The sequence below is a fragment of the Amia ocellicauda genome, chromosome 3 (genome assembly GCF_036373705.1).
Source record: "Amia ocellicauda isolate fAmiCal2 chromosome 3, fAmiCal2.hap1, whole genome shotgun sequence".
NCBI classification, from domain to species: Eukaryota; Metazoa; Chordata; class Actinopteri; order Amiiformes; family Amiidae; genus Amia; species Amia ocellicauda.
Genome location: NC_089852.1, coordinates 39,369,908 through 39,390,137, shown reverse-complemented (window position 1 = coordinate 39,390,137; position 20,230 = coordinate 39,369,908). Strand labels below are relative to the sequence as shown.

Sequence of the window (20,230 nt, the reverse complement as noted above, 5' to 3'; positions counted from 1 at the left end):
CTTCAACGGAAAAAAAATACACCTAACAAACACATTCCACAAAAGTAGCAACAGCATGTATATATATATATATATATACACACACACACACGATATATGCCCTCTTGCAGATTTTTTAATTTTGGGGGAAAACATATAAATAAATGACAATAACTACAAAAAAATATGTAATTTGTATCTACTGTTATCATTAGATGTCACATGGGTAATGTCACACCGATATTCATATGTTATTACAGAGTGTGAGAAGTATTTTGGAAGAAGAATTTGGCAGCCTCTTCAAGCAAATTCAAATAAGCACAAAATATAATGGCAAAAGATTATGGAAAGCTGAGTTTTACCTTATGCAATGACCACGAGTCGATAAACAGTGATTACAACTCTCATGTTGCGGTCAAATAAACCAAAAAGCTGCCAGAGTTTGAATGCTAGTTTATATCAATGTCACAGCACATCTCAGTGCCTTTCACAGTTTCCTGGCTATTTCTTTGTGCTGCATTGATGTGGATACTTTTTAAAATTACGGTTGACAGAAAATGTTCCTAAAAGTAAAATGTTACATTTACATTCTCCAGGCCTGGAACACGCTTATAAAACAATGTAAAATGTACACATCATTTTAATGCCAGAGCACCACTAAAATCTTATTTATTTTTAATAATGTGAATTAAAACATTTAAATAACTGCTGTTTCATGTATATTTCTATTTATTAATACTGTAATAGCTGCAGATTATTTTTTCTCATTACAGATTTTAGGGAATATTACTATGGGGACTAGTGTATTAGTTTTACTTCACATTTTAGGAGACAGTTACACTCTGTAAGAATACTGATCTTTAGCAAGAGGACCCAGCATGAAAGGAAGCTACTTCAAGGGGCAGAAGATGACCCTCTGAAGGTGAACACAATATGAATCCACTAATTAGAGAGCCACCACTGTGAAGATTCAAGCTCTTACGCTTCAAACTTTTAATGGGTAAAAAAAAAAAAAAAAAAGCCATTTTATTAAGCTGCACAAAAAAGCATGGGGCGAGTCAAAACATCAGTCATCAGATTTAAATGAGTTCATTAGCTAAACCAGCCAGAGTTTCCAATTATGTTACTCAATAATTAATTGCACTCAAAATTAAATATATTTTTTCATCAGCATTTAATTAAAGATGGCCCTTGTTTCTGATTTGTAATCCAGATCTTGTGGCGAGATTCTGTTTTGAACATGTTTACATCAGGTGCAAGGGGAGACCATCTGAATTTTAATAATTAATATTTTTTAAGAAGTAATTACCCATAGTAATTAAGCTGTATCAGCCTGGTGGGCAACTCTGGCACCCTGCCAGGGCACAATTGGTATAAGGTATATTTAGAGCTAAGCAGGGCTTTGGGTCCTCAAGCAGATCAAGAATATTACCTCTCCTTAGCAGACCTGCTTAAAGCTGCAGTGTCAGACAATATCATCTATGTTTACATCTTCTTCCTTAAGAATGGTTTTCCTTTTTTACTATCATCTGAAAATTAGATGGTTATACATCCACTATTGATGGCATGCATCTACAGATATAATCGCTTATATAATGTATTTGAATGCAGTCCATATGTGTAAGTGTGTAGAGTTTTACTTCTAAAGTGCCATGAGCATAAACTTTACAGAATAAACTATCGGGTATAACTGTTTAACTATTACACATGAAGGACATGTGGAGAATGAAGTGCAGCCTGGAGGTCAAATCATACATGCAAATTAAATAGCTGAAATGTACATAATATTCTATATGACAGCACCTGGCACATCTCTGGCTTGAGGCTCAGCCATATTCACCACTTTGCAATGAACAGAGGAGTCTGCCAAAATGTACTTTCACAACCAATCTATTTTAACGTCTGACGTCCCGCCCTCGGGGGTCCCTCCGGCCACCATCTTTTTAAAATCGTGAAACATGGCAAGAAAAAACATGGATAATAATATTTCTAATTATTACCCAGCGCTGTGCAGAGAAACACGTGGGGAGGAGGCATTTGCATTTTGTTTGTTTGTTCTGCTATACTTCACATTTTCATTTTTACTTGAGCGATGGTCCACATTGTGCTTTAAGACTTTTTTAACAGATAACTTAGAGCGTGACACTTTACGAATTAAACTTGAAATAAGTTCAACACATGTCTGAAATTCGTCGGAGAATGGGGGGAACACTTACCGATGAAGTACGCCAACAGAAAGACAAGCATGACAGAGATGAGGATGGCACTCAGGGCGGCACATTTCCAGTTGCAGTACTTGTAGGGCTTCTTTAGGTTAAAGGCAGGCCGGGAGAAGGTGCTGCGAGGGAGCGGGCGGGGCGGGGGGGAGTACACCGTGCTGGACGTCAAGGGGTACCCCGGGGAGGTTGTGCAAAACAAGGGTGATGTCCCCCCGGGCTTGAACAAGAAGTGCCTGCAAGATACATACGGTTACCTCAAGATCTCCTGAAAGCAGCTATGCAAGAGTGAGTTTTTCTTTTCTTTTCTTTCACCCCATGACTTACAGAACATCGAGTGCAGTATCCCTTGACTGGCCAGTAATTTGGTCTTTTAGGTTTGGTGACTCACTGCTGAGAAGGCAGAAACCATTGTGCCTTATAAAACCAAGATGCTGTACAGTTTCTGATGATAACCTATGCTGCTGCAAAGCACAGAAACCACTGCTATTTAAAACAATGGTAACCTCTGCAAAGTCATGCAAAGACTGTTTAAAAAACCCAATTACATGATTATAATAAAACCTGTGTTTCAGAGCCTGGTTATTATTAGCAATGCTGTTTTATGAAAGCTCTTGGCATGCATCGACTGTAGCAATACTTTAATATATACTTGAAAGTAAATTAAATCTATCAATCTATATATATATATATATATATATATATATATATATATATATGTTTTTCTTTTCCAGTCGTCTATATATTCTCATACAATACACCAACGTTTATTTTATAAATGTGTAATTGCTGGATCTCCTTCCCCTTTAAAAGGATAACCTATAATAAGAAGGCAGCTTTTATATAACCTGACTCTTTACTACAACCCCCGCACCAGTCTGGCAGAGGTGATGGTAATGTACACTGAAATGTGAATTGTTCAGTCATCTACCTTAAGCTTGGAATGCAAAAAGAAAGGCTTTTGTGTCTGGGGAAGACAGACACTGTGCTGATAATGCCGTAAGGCCATTGACCAGTGACAGGGGTTAGAGGAGTATCTCCCAGCTGACAGTAATCCAACCAAACCTGGTTATGCTTGGCCAATTTTCCACCAGCCCCTGGGGGCTCCCAAACACATCTGCTTCATCGTATAGACTGGATGGAGTAGTCACGCTCTGGGCTGTAGCCCGTCTTGTACTCTGAGAGGGGCTTTTACCGTATGACTCATTTTGGAGTCTCAAAGCACTTGTGAACAAGGTCTACTGTACGACAGCATGAGCAATGCATAATATTTCAGCAAATTAAAATTAGCATGATTATTTAGACATTATTTACAGGGGGACAATGCATTTTGGACTATATATACAGTCATTTTGTCATATTAAGACCCAGTTTTCATAAAACAAATGCCAATGCACAGTACAGAAGGTAGTTTTAAAGACATTAATTTAGGGGTTCGTTGACTGCAGGGTGATAATTAAGCAGTACAATCGTTAGACTGGCACTGACTGGCTTGGAGATCAGTGCCTGGAATTTGTGCTTACTGACCAGAAATGGGAACTGCTTAACATGATTCATGGATGACTGTTCAGGTCAGGGCAAAGTAACTTGAATGGCGGTGATATCCTAAATGAATTTACAATTTACCTGACATCCCAGACAATCCACTCAGGGTAACCATCACACAAGATGATTAGAAATTATCGACATTTGTTGCATTAAGCGTATGACAAAACAAAAAAGTGTTTTTGTTGGGCAATTCTATACTAATTAAAATGTAAATATTTGAAGATACAATCTGAAGTGCCAAAGTCAGTAAATGTTGTCAGTAAATATGCATGGAATGACTTTTAATAACCTAAAAGCTCTTCTAAAATCTAAAATAACTGTAGAATAGTATTTATTAAAGTATGTAGATTGTGGAGTAACAAACAGTTCTGTGAGCTGATGCTGATTATCAAATGTTTAATAAAGGCAAAAATGATGGCTAATTCATATTTTTATACCACTATATTGCCCTACATTCCAGATGTCCTCAGCTTTATGACAGTAAGATACTGAATGTGCGTAAGTCTCACATACCCGTCATTGTAAGCACCATCGCGGCGTGCTGATGCAAGAATGTCCATCTCAATGAGGTTGTCCTGTAAAGTCTCTAGGAATGTCTGCTTTGCTATGTTTCTACACACAGATGAAAAGATGAATGAAGCTAGAGTGAGACATGCATGTAAGGAACACAAACACAAACAGAAACAAAAAGACGATTTCACAAAAAAAAGGAAAACCCAGAACAGCACAAAAAATAAAACCCTTATGGAACTAGACCATTAGTGACATATTAGTGAGACACTCAACAGCTACCTATCCTTCTCCGTTGATACATCCAGCACGCTGGGCTTTTCCCAGAATGCCCCATACCTTGTATTGAATGATCCCTGCCCTTCTCTGAATGCGTCTTGCTCTTCTCTGATATACAAAAGAGTATTCTGGCTCCTTTATGACCATAATTAAAAGAAAACAATGCATCACTTTAATCAACCCTTAAAGCTTATCATATAAACTGCTGTTACAGTACATAACCAAAAAGTGGGTGTTAAATGCCCTTCATACAGTGATATTATATTGAGTTTAAAAACACTCCTACATTAGCTTCAAAATGTTGTTTTTTGGTGTTGTCTTCTAGGATTTTAAAACAGCACTGGATAACTTTGAAAAGTCTTATCTTTACACAGAATGTACATCCAATTTTTTTTTTTTCTAGGGAAATCAATAACAAAACTATTTTCTAATACAGATTATATTTCTTGCTGGACAAGAAAACAAAAAACATTGTTCCATAAGGTAAGGCTGAAATAATGTAATGGATAAATGATCTGGTAGCATACACTGTACAGACTGAACTTGATCAGTTTAACAGGAGGAAATACTTTATATATAAATCCATCAGTTACAAGCTGGTTCAAGGAGGGTGTTTTATTTTAATATAAAACAGAGTGTAAGGGTAGTAAATTACACATTTAACTAAAAATATAAATCTGCCAAAATTATGCCCAAGAGAAAGAAGATGAGGAGAATATGTGTATGGGTTTATTTCAGAGCTCAAAAAATTTCAGCATTTATACTGACACATTTAGAAAAATATGAAGAAGTTAAAAACAAATCTAATAAACATGCAAACCCACAAGATGTTTTTAAGGATTTGTTTGCATTTTTTAAAGTGCTTCGTTTATTTGACTTATTGTTTAGTAATAACTTTGGATAGCAACAGTACAAATTATATTTTGAAAAAACTGCTTATGCAAATCCCACAAACACACTCCACTTGGATCACCTGTAGGAGATTATTAACTTTGAATCATATACAACACAGTATCATTCATTACACTGCTAACTGGCCTCCCGCTTACTAATATTAATGTTCATTTTCTTGTTGACTGGACCATCTCTCTTAATGCTGCCCATGTGTAGTGGAACAGACTGAAATACAGTAGATAGCATAATTGTCCACTAAATTAACTCCATGATTCACTTGTCAATTTGGGTCTCTTTGGAGCTGCATAGTTTGAAAGCCGGTTGTACAAATAGCTTTCGTTTTAAAATTCCCCAGCTTTCTTACAGGCAAAGCGCTCAGCACCCTTTCTCATCACTTGTCTACAAGTGGATCTATCTTGGGACCGTGATGCGGGTGGTCAGCAAATCCAAACCAGCGTAAAAGCAAGAGGGAAAGATTTAATGCAAAAGAACTTCACACACACATGCTATTCGATATCAAGACCGAGATGAAATGGACGTGGTCAATACAGACGCGGAGGCAGAGAAGGCAGTATCAATGCTCCCATTGTAGCCGATGTAGAGATTCTCCAGGCCCTGAACAGACCTGCACTGGGATGTTTATATCTGGACGAAATCAATTAAGTTCTCTTTGTGTGGCGACTCCCCCCCGATCTCCAGTTTCAGTGGGATCTCATCGAAACACCAGCACTTTTTATTCACTTTATAGAGCAATAACTAGTGATTTTCCAGTGTGTGTGGGAGAAGAGCAGCAACAGAAATATAAACAGAAGCCCACCCCCAATAGGGCACTTCACCGGTCTGCTTCGTATGAGAGTCTCCTCCTATTTCAGGAATGCGTTTAGCAGGTGCATTGGGATTTATAAAAAGAACAATAAGAAATAATGAAAAGCTCTAGTTGTGTACTATTAAACATGATTGTAGAGCAGCAGGAAAGAAAGGTGGACTATTTCATTCAAATCACAGTAAATACTTATTAATATTATTATCGTAAGGTACTTCTACAGGCCATTGGTATGATATAATCTATAAGAAATTATAGTATATAGTATTTTCCTCCTGTTCACCAACATTTTCATGTATATATATTGTCCAGTGCATGAATAAGTAAAAGACCTCACAGCTTTATGGAGTGAGTCTTCCAATGCAGCATGACAGGGTTTCAGGGCATTAGGTCATAGGATGTTAGCTTGACCCCCAGAAGGTTACAAGGCAAAGGGGAAAGAGCGTGCTGTACTTAATGAAACACATGTCAGGGCTAGAACGACAATAAAACGAGCCATGGACTGACACAAACGCTCATTGACTAGATAAAACAATGGTGGTCTCAGCCTAGGCCATATTATTGTGTTTGATCCCATCCTCTATGGTGGTACCTGGTCTCCAGAGGGATGTTGCTGTTGAGGAGCCAGTTGTCCTGGGCACTGCCCGAGTCCTGAGCACTGGAGGGAGCCTCGGGGGGCACGGAGTGGTCGGTGGGTGCCGGGCTGGGGTTGCTGCGTGGGGTGTAGTTTCCCCGGTTCAAAGAGTTGACAGAGGCCGCATGGTGCTGGTTTGGAGTGTGTGATAGAGACACAGGCAGTGGGGGGGTCCGGAGCCGGGAGTGGTTCTGGAACGTCGATGACTGGTCTACAAAGACAAAAGACAAAATGGTTTTATTAAGCATTACAGCAAAGCAACATGCCAAATAATTTAATTTAAAGTTATGCAATGTTTGTGTTGTTGTTGTTGTTTTAATCAAGCTTTATCCTGGTGTGCATTTTTTGTTTTTTTTCTGTTGTACTTGTCAATGCCTGTCATTCCTTTCTGTGATTATTTCACAACTGAACAGTTTTCTAACCTTTCTAAACGGAAATGTCTGTGGGGAGAAATATTCTGTCTGCTTCAGTAAGTTAATCCATGGAGAGACATTCATTAAATGACAGCATGCAGTAGCGCACAAATGGGTTTCAGGGAAAACCGGAAAGGCAACACTTTAAAAAATATTGATTCTAATTAAAACTAAGGTCTGATTTTACACAGTATTTAAAAAAAAGTCTGAGTAATGATTTTCTTATTAACTTCTCTCTCTGTGGAAAACTGTCTTAGCTTTCACCATAACTGTATAATACCATGGTAAAAATGTAACTATAACCTATAAAGAAGAGGACGCATCCATACTGAGCTAAATGAAGCCCAATGAGTCAACAAATATCTGCTTTAACAAAACAGAGCTCGACTTATGAAATGTTACTGTGAAAAAACTCAAATACACTAAATACACAGCAGTTTTATTCAACCAAACTGTTGCCTTAACACCCAAATAGTCAGCTATTTAACTTGACTCATTTCCTGTCTTTTTGTCATTCAGTCAATTAAAGGTCATCTGAGTTTAGTTGCAAAGCCACCCCTGGGCATCAGAGGCTTTTTTTTTTTTTTACAAATATCTGCACTTCAACAAGCTGCCCAGTTTGGTTTCCTAAACTAACAATGGCCAATTACCATACCCAGCCTCTGGTAATGGGTACATTAGAGATGGAGAATTAAGCGCACTGGGCTGTTTATTAGGTCTCTTCAGAGAGACTCCAGTAACACCCGGCATCGCCCATCTGCTGTCCCTTTAGTGCACTTTACTCTCCCCAGCACAGCTCTTCTTTACAGATGTTTTTTTTTTTTCCCCACCATTTAGTTTCTGTGGCAGTGAAATCACCAGGATTCACCGGCTGCTGTAAAATGGCAGGTATTCCTAATTGAAGGTAAATAAGTAAGATGATATATTCACCAGTTTAACTGTTGCTTTTGCACCAGTTCTGGTCCTTTGAATGTGCAGCCAGGTACATCTGATTTAGTTTATTTATTTATTTTTAAATTTTAGACAGTGACAATCTGCGACAATCCATCTTTGGAGGAAGAAGCCATAACCAAAGGCAACTACATGCAAATACAAATGTAAAATAATGCATCTAATCTTCACTATTGAAAGATTCAGGTTTAGTGGATCAGAATCTAGATGTTTTTACAGGTCTCATTAAATCAACTGCTTCTAAAGATCAAGGAAAAACTATATTTACCAATTAAATTAATAGCCTGGCAGGAATATCTATTAAGAGTAGACATCAAGGTCCCAGTTTGGACACCCCTGTTGTAACTCTATGACTACATTGTATTTACTGAAGCATTTTACTATACTTTTACTGTAGTTTCTGAAAATCCTTGTATGTAAATGACCCGTTGTCTAGCTTGCTTTCCTAATTAAACAGGAGGTAGAGATAAAAGGCAGTTCTCCAGGTTCTCTTGCTGGTCAGTCAAAACAGTTGTCGATTTGTGAAGGGGTTATTTGAGATCTCTGCTGCGCCGGCACATTAATAGACTTTGGAGGCTGTCAAGGTGTAAAAAATGAAGCTCTTTAATTATAATTATAAATTAAAATCTATCCCTAATAATTAAGAATCGCTGGTACAAATTACATAGAGCAGTGCATTAAAATGTCATCAGCTTCATTTGACTTTGTTAGCCAAGGTTGCTGCGCTGTCTGTACAGACAGGCTACAAGGGCATTAAGCTTATTAACATGGGGCAAATCTCTAATACCAAGAATGTAAATACAATTTCCTGAAGTTGGAACTTGCCTGGAGAAGAATAAGTGTGTTCAAACTGCAACGCACACTTTCAAAAGGGTTCAGACAAAGTAATGTGATCTTTATTGTGGAAATGTGTCAGTGTCAATGGGAAATCTGGATAACAAGCTAATCTGCCAGCCATTTTGGTACGTATTTGAGACATAGTGATGGTGAAAATGATTAACACAGACACACAATTTTTCCTACAGGTGGAAATGTTCTTTTAGCCAGCAGAGAATGCAGAGAGAGTCATCTTTCTCTTTCAGACTTGCAAATTAGTCTGCTTCATTATGGCCTTAGATAATACATAAATACATGTACTTTACAGATAGGAATATGATGTCGCCTAATGCAGTATCATTCAAAATCATGAGATAAGTGAAAAAGACACTTTCGATGTCGTACAGATAAGGGCGCCTGGCATTAGGAAGGTCGGGTTGTCTGAAATGCTATCGGACCCTGTCTTCCAGAAGTATAGCAGCTGCGTTGCAATACACATTAGACCATGTCCTTGCACACCAAGAATAGGAAGACCACACTGTATTAATCCATTTCCATAACTACTAAGCCATTCATCAATCAATGAGCCTTATTGTCTCTATACTGACCAATGTAGCGCCTTTTCATGTGCTCTACTGTTTTTTTCATACAATATCTATGCCAGCAGATTGCCAATTATTGAATAAAGCAGAAAAAAAAGCCTTAAGAAGGCATACATATTTAATTGGCTTGTTCACACACACAGGTTTCCAGAGAGCTTTTAGCTATTCTCTGAAATTATTCCTCAAGAACTCTGGCCCTGGTAAGTTGATAAGTCAAAGAAGTGAAATAGTCTCTTGTGATAATGATCCCGCAAGTCAACTGTTGCCGCAAAAAAAAGACCCGTTTGGATGACTCTCATTTTCACAATATTGTTACAATCATTAGGTCTAAAAGAGAAGTCATCTAAGTAGGTAAGAATAAGATCAAGAAAAAGGTTATTTACTTCAGTTTAACACTTACATTATCGAGATTGACTTAATGTGCCCTTTCAATTGTCTCCATAGAATAGCACATGAAAAGGTCATTCAAATCATGCTAAAAAAACAAGCGCTCGGCAATCCACAATAAACTATGTAAAAAGAGTAATGAACTCAATTTTTCTAAATAGGCCAACCTTTCCATACCAGCACTGTATTATCCTGCCTCTTTCATCTTCATAGGTTTGGTTATATCTGCTCACAAAACATTTTTCATCAATAACTAGCAGATTCACAACTATAAACCACTCGACAGGGACTAAAATGCCACCTCATTATGTCAAAGTAACCTAACATAATAATAATATATTTTCCGGGAAGAAAAATATGAGGAAATTAAAGTTCTTGAAAATGAAACAAAGACAGGGTTATTTTTACTGGTTACACAACATTACAGCGAAACATGAGCCACGATGACATCACCGCACATCCTATTAAAGCACGGCGATGTCAGAATATCAGCGCATGGCATTTACAACAGTGCCATCAGCGCCTGTCCAATAAAGAGCATCCCTGTCAAGCCACTTACAATCCAACAACTGTAACTACTTTATTATTGAATAATGATAATATTAATACAAATTGTATGTAGAGTTTGGGTCATGTTAGTGCACTGGCCTTGTTAATGTTGGCATGGTTTTCTCATGGCACTATACGTGGCATGTACAGTTTTTGTCTCTGGTACTGGTACTGGTTGGCATCGTTATTGCACTTCACTGTGAATGGCATTCGCTGTTATTGTTCATACGGCCACAAAACACCTTATATATTGGGTTTACACTACTTTTCAGATGAGGAACAAAGGAAAATCTGACATCTGAGACGTATTAGAGTATTATATGTCATATACACTACTATTTAATTGTGATATAAATCATAAATATGAATACATACATACAGTAAATCATATTATTTGCTTTCTCTTAGGGGGCCTGTATTTGTCTGTTTTCCAGGCCGATACAGCCCTCATTTCCTGCCAACAGAAAGGACAGGGAGGAAATCATGTTTGACTTTAACAGCTAATTTTTTATATGATAATACTAAGGGAGTATTATTAAGGCAAAACAACAACAACAACATATAGTGCAAACATAGTTCGTGAAACTGCAGCAGCAAACAACAAACACACAATGAGAAATACAAAGTTAGCGTTTGAGCTAAAATGGGTTTCATGAATCTGTGTCAGACACATCACAGCTCATCTGGAGAATGTACAGGTGGGACGACATCTCTCATCTTTCCAGCATTAAAACGGAGCACACTTAATAAACACGTCTGTCCCAGTTTCTGCTTATACATCCTACCCATCTGACACAACCCTGACAACTATACTCCTTTTTAGCCTGCTTTTCAATTGAAATCATCCCTGTGGCTTTTGAAGCTGAACTCTGCCCATTTCGGCAGCCCAGTGAGACAAGCTCTGACATTACTGTAGCAGGTGACTCGGCAAAACCAAGCTGCAGAATGGGGTGTACCTGGACCAATAGGTGGCTTTCATCAAATCAATACTTAATGGCATATTATTAATCATCTAATAGGTTATATATACATATGTATGTGTGTGTGTGTGTATATATATATATATAATATATATACACACCGATCAGCCATAACATTATGACCACCTGTCTAATATTGTGTAGGTCCCCCTTTTGCCGCAAAAACAGCCCTGACCCGTCGAGGCATGGACTCCACTAGACCTCTGAAGGTGTGCTGTGGTATCTGGCACCAAGACGTTAGCAGCAGATCCTTTAAGTCCTGTAAGTTGCGAGGAGGGGCCTCCATGGATCGGACTTGTTTGTCTAGCACATCCCACAGATGCTCGATTGGATTGAGATCTGGGGAATTTGGAGGCCAAGTCAACACCTTGAACTCGTGATTCATCAGACCAGGCCACCTTCTTCCATTGCTCCGTGGTCCAGTTCTGATGCTCACGTGCCCATTGTAGGCGCTTTCGGCAGTGGACAGGGGTCAGCATGGGCACCCTGACTGGTCTGCGGCTACACAGCCCCATACGCAACAAACTGCAATGCACTGTGTGTTCTGACACCTTTCTATCAGAACCAGCATTCACTTTTTCAGCAATTTGAGCTACAGTAGCTCGTCTGTTGGATCGGACCACACGGGCCAGCCTTCGCTCCCCACGTGCATCAATGAGCATTGGCCGCCCATGACCCTGTCGCCGGTTCACTGCTTTTCCTTCCTTGGACCACTTTTGATAGGTACTGACCACTGCAGACTGAGAACACCCCACAAGAGCTGCAGTTTTGGAGATGCTCTGACCCAGTCGTCTAGCCATCACAATGTGGCCCTTGTCAAAGTCGCTCATATCCTTACGCTTGCCCATTTTTCCTGCTTCTAACACATCAACTTTGCACTTGCTGCCTAATATATCCCACCCACTGACAGGTGCCATGATAACGAGATTATCAGTGTTATTCACTTCACCTGTCAGTGGTCATAATGTTATGGCTGATTGGTGTATGTATATATATATATATATATATATATATATATATATATATATATATATATATATATATATCCTTTATTCACTGTTAGAAAAGAAAAAAAAGCGATTTGGGGAAAATGTCAATAATCCAAAGTTTCTTTATCGATGCACCGCACATGAGAAAGCTACCCAAACTGAAGGCTTTAATAAGTGACTCATTCCTTTTCCAAAGTAGAAGGATGGATTCTGAGCGAGTTGTGTAAAGTGACAGATGCTGGTCCACCTGACTTGAAAGAAATCCATCTGATCGAGTTGAGTGATGTACCAAAGCCCTGGACTCAAGATCAAAGCGGAAGAGCAGGTGATTCAATACGAAATTCATCAAACGCTCGCAAGTTAAACCGATTAAAAGGAACTGCTTACTGCTGCAGCGAGTAAATGCAGATAATGAGTGGAGAAAAAAATGCCCCTCAAATTGCATTTCCTTGTACATAAAAGGGTGGGCTTGTGCCAAGTCCTGCTGAGCAAAATTTGGCACAGGTGACTAGTAACTATTTTGACAAGAGGGATGCTCTCTCTCTTAAGGCCCAGGTTGTTTTTGTGTCTCAAGGTAGGTGCATTTGGGAAAACTCGCTGTCTTAATGGGGCTGATTTGAAAAGTAACAGGTACAGAACAACACACACTGGATATACATTTTCAGCAGCTGCCGGGCTTCAATACATGTGAGTGACAACGCTCCGGTGAGACTTGGTGTTTTTTCTGCTTTGTTTCATTAATTAGAGAAGAAGAAAAAATCACAATTATTTGTGGCAAATAGAATCTTGTCAGTATCTCTCACAGAGACAGCCAGCTCAGTCTCACAAGAGATTGGGTAGAAAAATAAATAAATAAATAAATAAATAAATAAATAAATAAAAACAGCTCCCTAACCGATGTCAGGGATTAGGATTAGGATTTAATTTCTTTCTCCCTCGGATCCTCAAGACTTAACACCACAGGACTAGTCTGAAGAGAAATTGAGAGTATTTGCTGCTCGATGACAGCCACAAACACACTAGTTTGTGAGCCTTCCGTCTGTTTGCCCAATGAGCTGTATACTTTTGAGGGTTCTCCAGACAGAATCAAATTCTACTTAAGGACTCTTTTAAATGAGTTAGCTAGTTTTTTTTCGCCCAAATTGCAGGATGATTAAACATGTCAAAATTAATGTGCTGCCAGATTGTTTAAATTCAAAGGAAAATCGGAAAAGTCTATGAGCTGATTTTAATGACCACCTTCCTATGTGGCTAAATACAAAAATGATCCAACTGGCACTTTTACGATGAGCTACGCTATGCCATGAGATGAACGTGTTCTGGTTTCATGTAGCCTTCCCCTTCAGAGATGCTAAAACAGGCAAGGCAGGGTTTTTTCTCTTTTAAAGATCTCTTGCACAGCAGGGGAGTACAACCCCATGGCCAAATTCCCTTAAGAAGCTTTACTTTCTATCCCCTGTGAGAAAGCCAGGCAGCTAAACACATGTCTTGTACAATGTCCAAAAATCTTCAGTGAACAGGCTCATGAAATTCAGTGAATTTCATTATCTTGGTAGGGTAACACATTCCTTAAGGAAATCTACAAAACAAAAATACAGATTGATGCACCGACTCTCACAAACCATCCACTGAATATATTTATAGTGAAATTGTACACCCAGAACATGTTAATGTAAAAATGTAATGCATTTTTAAAGCAGGTACAAACAACCATCAGCAAACATTACTTGTGTTAAAAAAAGCTGGGAAGACAAATAACCTGCACCAATTATTTCTGAGAACTGGGATGTGGACATTCAGTATAGGGAGGGTATAAAACTGCTGAAAGTTTGATCTTGTTTTACTATAGTTGTTCTCCAAGTCTTAATGCAGTAACAAACAAGCTATATGAATTCCAAATATATTCTTGTTTTTAAACGTGCACAACATATATAGACAAACTGCATTTTTCTTGGTTGATGACTGCAAATTCTCCCATACAAACAAGGTACCAAATAATCCCACTCTGAGCACAGAAATGTATGTACAATCCAAATCCTATCAAATATTCTATTATTCTCAGAGGAGCTGAGTTATAATATTCTGTGCTTGAAATGTTTTGTATCAGTGAGTAACCAAAGTACTTAGGAATGTTTGGGGATTCCCTTTTCAATTATATCAATACATCGGACTCCAGATCAAGATTAGTAAACAGTTGGGGGTCCCCCTGACCACAAGTCATGGTACCTTCATGTACAAATGCGATGGCTTGTTTTTAGAAGGACATGGTAAGACAAGCTTGGGGCTGATCAATGGATCTGGAATCAGTAACAATTAAGTACAATGGAGTTGTTGTTTATTTTTTCTGCTTTAACATGTCTAAGCCTGAAATGTACATTCACAGTACACTTAAGTAGAAACTAATGTACAGTCAAAATAAATTGAAAATACTCACAGAATAAATTAAATTCAGTCTTTAAATAAACATTAACACAGGTGTGACATCATAGTGATGTAATGCAGTGAAGGTGGACAGATACAGCGAGACGATCACTTCAGTTGAAGGAATCCCTTTAATAATTAAATAAAGAGTTGTGTAAACAGATGTATATTAAAATAAAGCATGGAGGATAACATCTCGGGAAAGGTAGTAACAAGTGTAAATGGATCAGACATGGCCTTGGGAAATCCCAAAACAATAACTCGGGTACGGGATTAAATGGCTCATTTGATGGCACGATGAGCAAATAGGATAGATTTGCTTTATTATGGAAATTGAGTCTTTGTCCTGCCAGCCCTATGCTAATACATTGGAAAACAATGTGGAATGCTTGTGTAGGATCCAACTGTTATTTGCAATTTGCATAATTTGCTTATTTACATGTAATCAGAATTAAAGGTGAAAGGCTCTCCACAGAGGGGGGGTTCACTGCGAGCTCTGGAGATCCTGGGTGCAGGAAAAGTGGGAAGGAAGTGTAGCTGACATGACTGTTATTCCCAGCCCTGGAGTTGCGCGGTCTGTCCAATAAAGTGAACAGCAACACGGCCTCTGGCAAACACACGCAGGCGGGTGGTCTAAATGTAAAACAGTGCTCCAAGTAACAGTCAGCTTTTTACACAGAAGACATGTCAGCCCAAGAATATGCTTTAATTTAGCTTTTCCTTACACATAAAAAAATAAACTTAACATAAACTGCCTGAAATTATGTGAAAAGCACCATAACACCCCCACTACCCCATACTGAGAGCCTTAAGGCAGCCTATATTTCTATGCAAATCAGGGCCTTTGTGACATGATGAATCTCCTAAAGAAGAGAACGTCCTCTATGTTCTTCCTTAAGCCCATGTGGTGTTGCTGTGTGAGCAATTTCTTGTCGCTTTCGATTTTTAAGACAGATTTTGTTCTGGATTATAACATTTCTGTAACAATTTGACTGCCATTCAGGCAGCTGCAACATTTTACAATTTGATTTAATTTCAGCCTTTGGTTAATTAAGTTGTCAAAACCAATACATTATTTACTAGATTTTGTTTCTGTATTCAGCATTGCCTGTGATAGAGGCTATGGGCTGTTTTTCTTTTAAGTGATTGCCAATACAGCCATCAGCTACAAAATGTTCAGAAAGGAAGATAAGATAGGTCCCCAAACTCCTGGGTTGTTCTTGTAAGGCATATATAAAAATAGCCACGCAAGTGCTCTTTCAGACCTAATGTTTCTGCATGCATTTGTCTTTGCATTAACAATAAACAGCACTGAAATGCTAATGCAAACACAGACGAGCAGACTTTAATGGTTTTGTTTTTAATGCTTACAAGGAAGAGGCTGAAAATACAAGGTGTAGTGAACACCTCCCTCTAAAACGACTGCAGAAATACCCACCCCCTGACTTTAAAGGATATACAGTAGCCTGAAAAGCCTGAAGAAAGTTACATTACAAACTCAATACATAAATTTCCACTTTAATGAGTGTGTGGGCTGCTTTATGGTGTGCATATTCAAATACTTATCAAATTGCAAGAGATGTAGGTTTTTGGGAAAATACCTGTGTTCCACAATCCATCTGTTGCTTAGTGGCCTATAAAATTATATGATAATTTAGTTTCTGTGTCTGGTTTGCTATTGCAATATTTATGTAATGACAGTTAAAAACCAAACATAAGAAAGCCACAAAATATTGAACAGCACTAAAAAAGCAGTTCTGTTCATGTGCAAAAAGACCATTCTTCAAATAGTGAGTGTTGCATGTGTTCAGGACAAATTTACAGAATTATATTTATTGCACATGATTCAATTACTTATTGTGGCAATAACAAAGTGAACCTGCAGTTGATGTCATATACAGGTCCTGTCAGGATACAGAAGGACAAAGCACTTTGAGAATTAACACTGTGATACCAGTACACATCCCATGAGGGTATAAATACATAATCATAAATAGAAGCCACCTAATTCTGTAGGTAACTTAATTAATTAAGAAACATTTTGAATTAATATCATAGGTCAAATACTCTTTTTGTGAGTCTTAAAGTTTCTTATGTTGTCATTCATGATAAGAATGATGAAAACATACAGTTTGAGGTGCTCTCAGAGTATTGAAGACACAACCTTGATTCTTAATCCGTATAATTTTATTATGGCCTGAAGCCCTTTGAAACCCTGTCAGAGGCAGAGGTAGAGGCAGAGGCAGAGGCTTATCTGTTAAACGCGTCCATCTCATTCCCTGGACTGGTGTAGTTATGAAGTAGATAATGACACTACAAGGCTATCTGTCTCTGACTAAATGTGTACAGACACAGAGGACAGCCAGGGCCTTGTTCGATGGACACCTCATCAATAACATGATAACCTTATCAGCAGACTACTACAATGGCTATAGAAGCTTCTTTCCACTGATTAGTCAATTAGCCAGGCGTCTGCACAATTGCATGACTGCAACATATTCTGTCTAATTTCAGAATCTCGACAAATGTAAAACTGGTATGCATGTCAAGATATCAAATTATGAATTCACTTATTAGAGATTTGAAAAGAAGATTAAAATATATATAAATTCCCCACTTAATTTTGCTCTAAAATATAGAATTCATTTCACTTCCATCCAAATCTACAATTTATTCAAGCTTTTAAATTGGGAACTAAAATTCATTTCAGGTTTCAATACAGTACATATGTGACTAGACTTGAGATACTATTGTTGCAGTGCTTGGTATGGCTTAATTGTGACTTTTCACAACTGTCTGGAATCTTTATTGACTCATGAATCTCGGAAGAATATCAGGATCAGGAATGTACCTGCACGTGTTTAAAATATGTCTTAACAGCCTCCATCCTCCAAAGAGGCTTGCATTTGTATGGAAAGGAATTCAGATTTCTTTCTGATCGCAGCTCTGGTTGCTGAATGGATTCCAGTTATCAGTTCAACGGTTTAAGCAATTGTTTTTTAATAAACCTTACTCAACCAAATTCAACAGTATATTTTCAATATTTTTTGAAAATTAAACAAACAAAACAGGCTGTGCATGAAGGGTTTAAAAAAAACACTGGGATTAAAAATGAAGAACAAATATGTGGAACATTCAAACACTTCTGAAATTGCTGTTGTGCTGTCAAGAACACTTGGATCATTTTTGCTTTGATGAAAACATACTGCACATTCCCAGAAAGAATATAAATGAGTGTCACTCTACAAATAAATAAAAAGAAACATCTTAGCCAAAGAAGAATCAAGGTTCCCTTCCTTAAGTCCCCATCCTGCTTCAGCTCCCATCAGCATCTCTCATTTAAACAACTGGGGTCAATAAGAGAGCAAAACCAGTTTCTCCATTGTGGTCCTGCCCAAAGTTACTGGCATGCAGTTAGTTTCAAATGTCAGGAGTAGCCCATTACTGACTCAATGAGCCCAAGAACATGATCAACAGAGAATCATGTAGCCACTGAGCAAGCAAGAAAAGTTTGAAGACCAACTCACCGTCAGCAGTAGCAGTAGTAGGAGCATAGAGGTTCCCAGAGCCTGTTTTAACTAAGAATGAATTAGGGGCAAATTCGTCTTCGGAGTCGGACTCCTGGGTTGGCTGAGCCACACAGTTACCTAGCAACCTTCTCTGGCTCTCATTGGCTTCATGGGTGGGGGGAGGGGAGGGGGACTGCTCAACTGGGGTAGAAGAGGCAGAGGAACAATGTAGGGGAGGACCTGTGGACCACAAACAGAAACAACACAGGGGAAAAATAAAACACACATCTCAGGGAACACCACAGAGGAAAACAACACAAAACATGCAACACCAGAACTAAACAAAGAACAAAGTCATGCACTTACCAGTAGACAAATCTGCCTTAGACACCCCAATATAAGGAGTACTGTACAGAACATTACACTAGAGTTTCTCTTGAAATTGGTTGGTGAAACTGAATTCAATTAGGTGAATGTTATGTTTCCTTAAATATTAAGTTACATTTTAAAGATTCTCTAGTGTCAATAACATTTATTTATTAATTTCCAAATTTCAATGTTAAGGAATGTGAACAAATACTAACATCTATAAACCATATGAAAAGATATCTGTGCATAGTACATAAATATAGTTAGCTCAAATATGAAAAGACAATGTCCTTTCAGTCATAGTTTATAATTACTTTACTAATTAATTTACTAATTACTTTATTAATTCAAATTATTAAACATTGTGACTATAATAAAGACTTGGATCTTAAATGTGTTAGTCAATACGCATCACATATCTTTAATTCAGAACTAATATAAACTAATATAAAGAACACTTTTAAGACAGACTTGCCAGATGGAAGATGGTCATTTAAAAGGGGGAAACTATTACAATTTAAACAAAATAAAAACATTAAAACAAACGTTAAAAAAACAACACCAACAACAACGCAACTTTGGAAGAAAAGATCTATAATTGTTTTTCTTTCTTTTTTATTTAAGGTGTAGTTCTGTGTTTGTGTTGAAATTGAAACGGGGGAAGTCTAGTTAATCTGATCATCACATTTTTGCGAGAAAAAGTAAGGTCTATTTACAGTAGCACACAAGGTCTATTTTTATATAAAATCTTATTAAAAAGCCTCAATGTAAAAGATCATCATCCAATTTCTCAAGCAAAACCAAATGTTCTCTTCCAAATCTCACATTTAGTCACTGAAATCACTGTCCTCCATAACTCCATAATTTATAATTACCATTTCATTACAGCGCTTGCCCACACACAAGGATATCTAGTTTTAGGGACGGGGCTGAGGGGATCTCAGGCAATAGAAATTCAGTTTATGTCATTGCTGCTAACTGCTTCCAGTATTATCTTGATTTGAGTAGCACAGTTCAGACAGGAATTAGAAACATCCATGAACGATGATGGAAAACTGATCAGTATCAACAGATCACATGGCAATTAATCCATCACTTCGTTAACATTTCTACACAGTTCATTGAAGCAGAGAGAACGATAAAGAAATATGTTAAAAACATAACTTTTACTTTTATGGCACACAAGTTATCAAGTAATAAAAGTCATCACTGAATTGAGTCCCTTCAATGTCAACAAAAGAATGCATCTATACAATTCCTAAAAAAAACAACTTATGGATGCACATCGTTTCTTTGGATATTTGGAAATAGTGGAAATCTTGTACAGTTTTGCAATATTGTAGTAAAACTAGATCAGTAAA

The 20,230-nt window shown here is 37.8% G+C and overlaps 1 protein-coding gene across 2 annotated transcripts in view; it reads right to left on the bottom strand.

The window, feature by feature from the left end:
• Nucleotides 1-20,230, bottom strand: part of tenm4 (teneurin transmembrane protein 4) — a 193,336-nt gene that overhangs the window by 88,025 nt on the left and 85,081 nt on the right. For both annotated transcript variants that reach the window (XM_066699386.1, XM_066699387.1), the window contains exons 4-7: nt 18,519-18,740; nt 6,842-7,094; nt 4,257-4,355; nt 2,196-2,431 (exon numbers count right to left, since the gene is read on the bottom strand). In XM_066699386.1, coding sequence (XP_066555483.1) covers nt 2,196-2,431; nt 4,257-4,355; nt 6,842-7,094; nt 18,519-18,740 — 810 coding nt within the window. The remainder of the gene's footprint in view (nt 1-2,195; nt 2,432-4,256; nt 4,356-6,841; nt 7,095-18,518; nt 18,741-20,230) is intronic.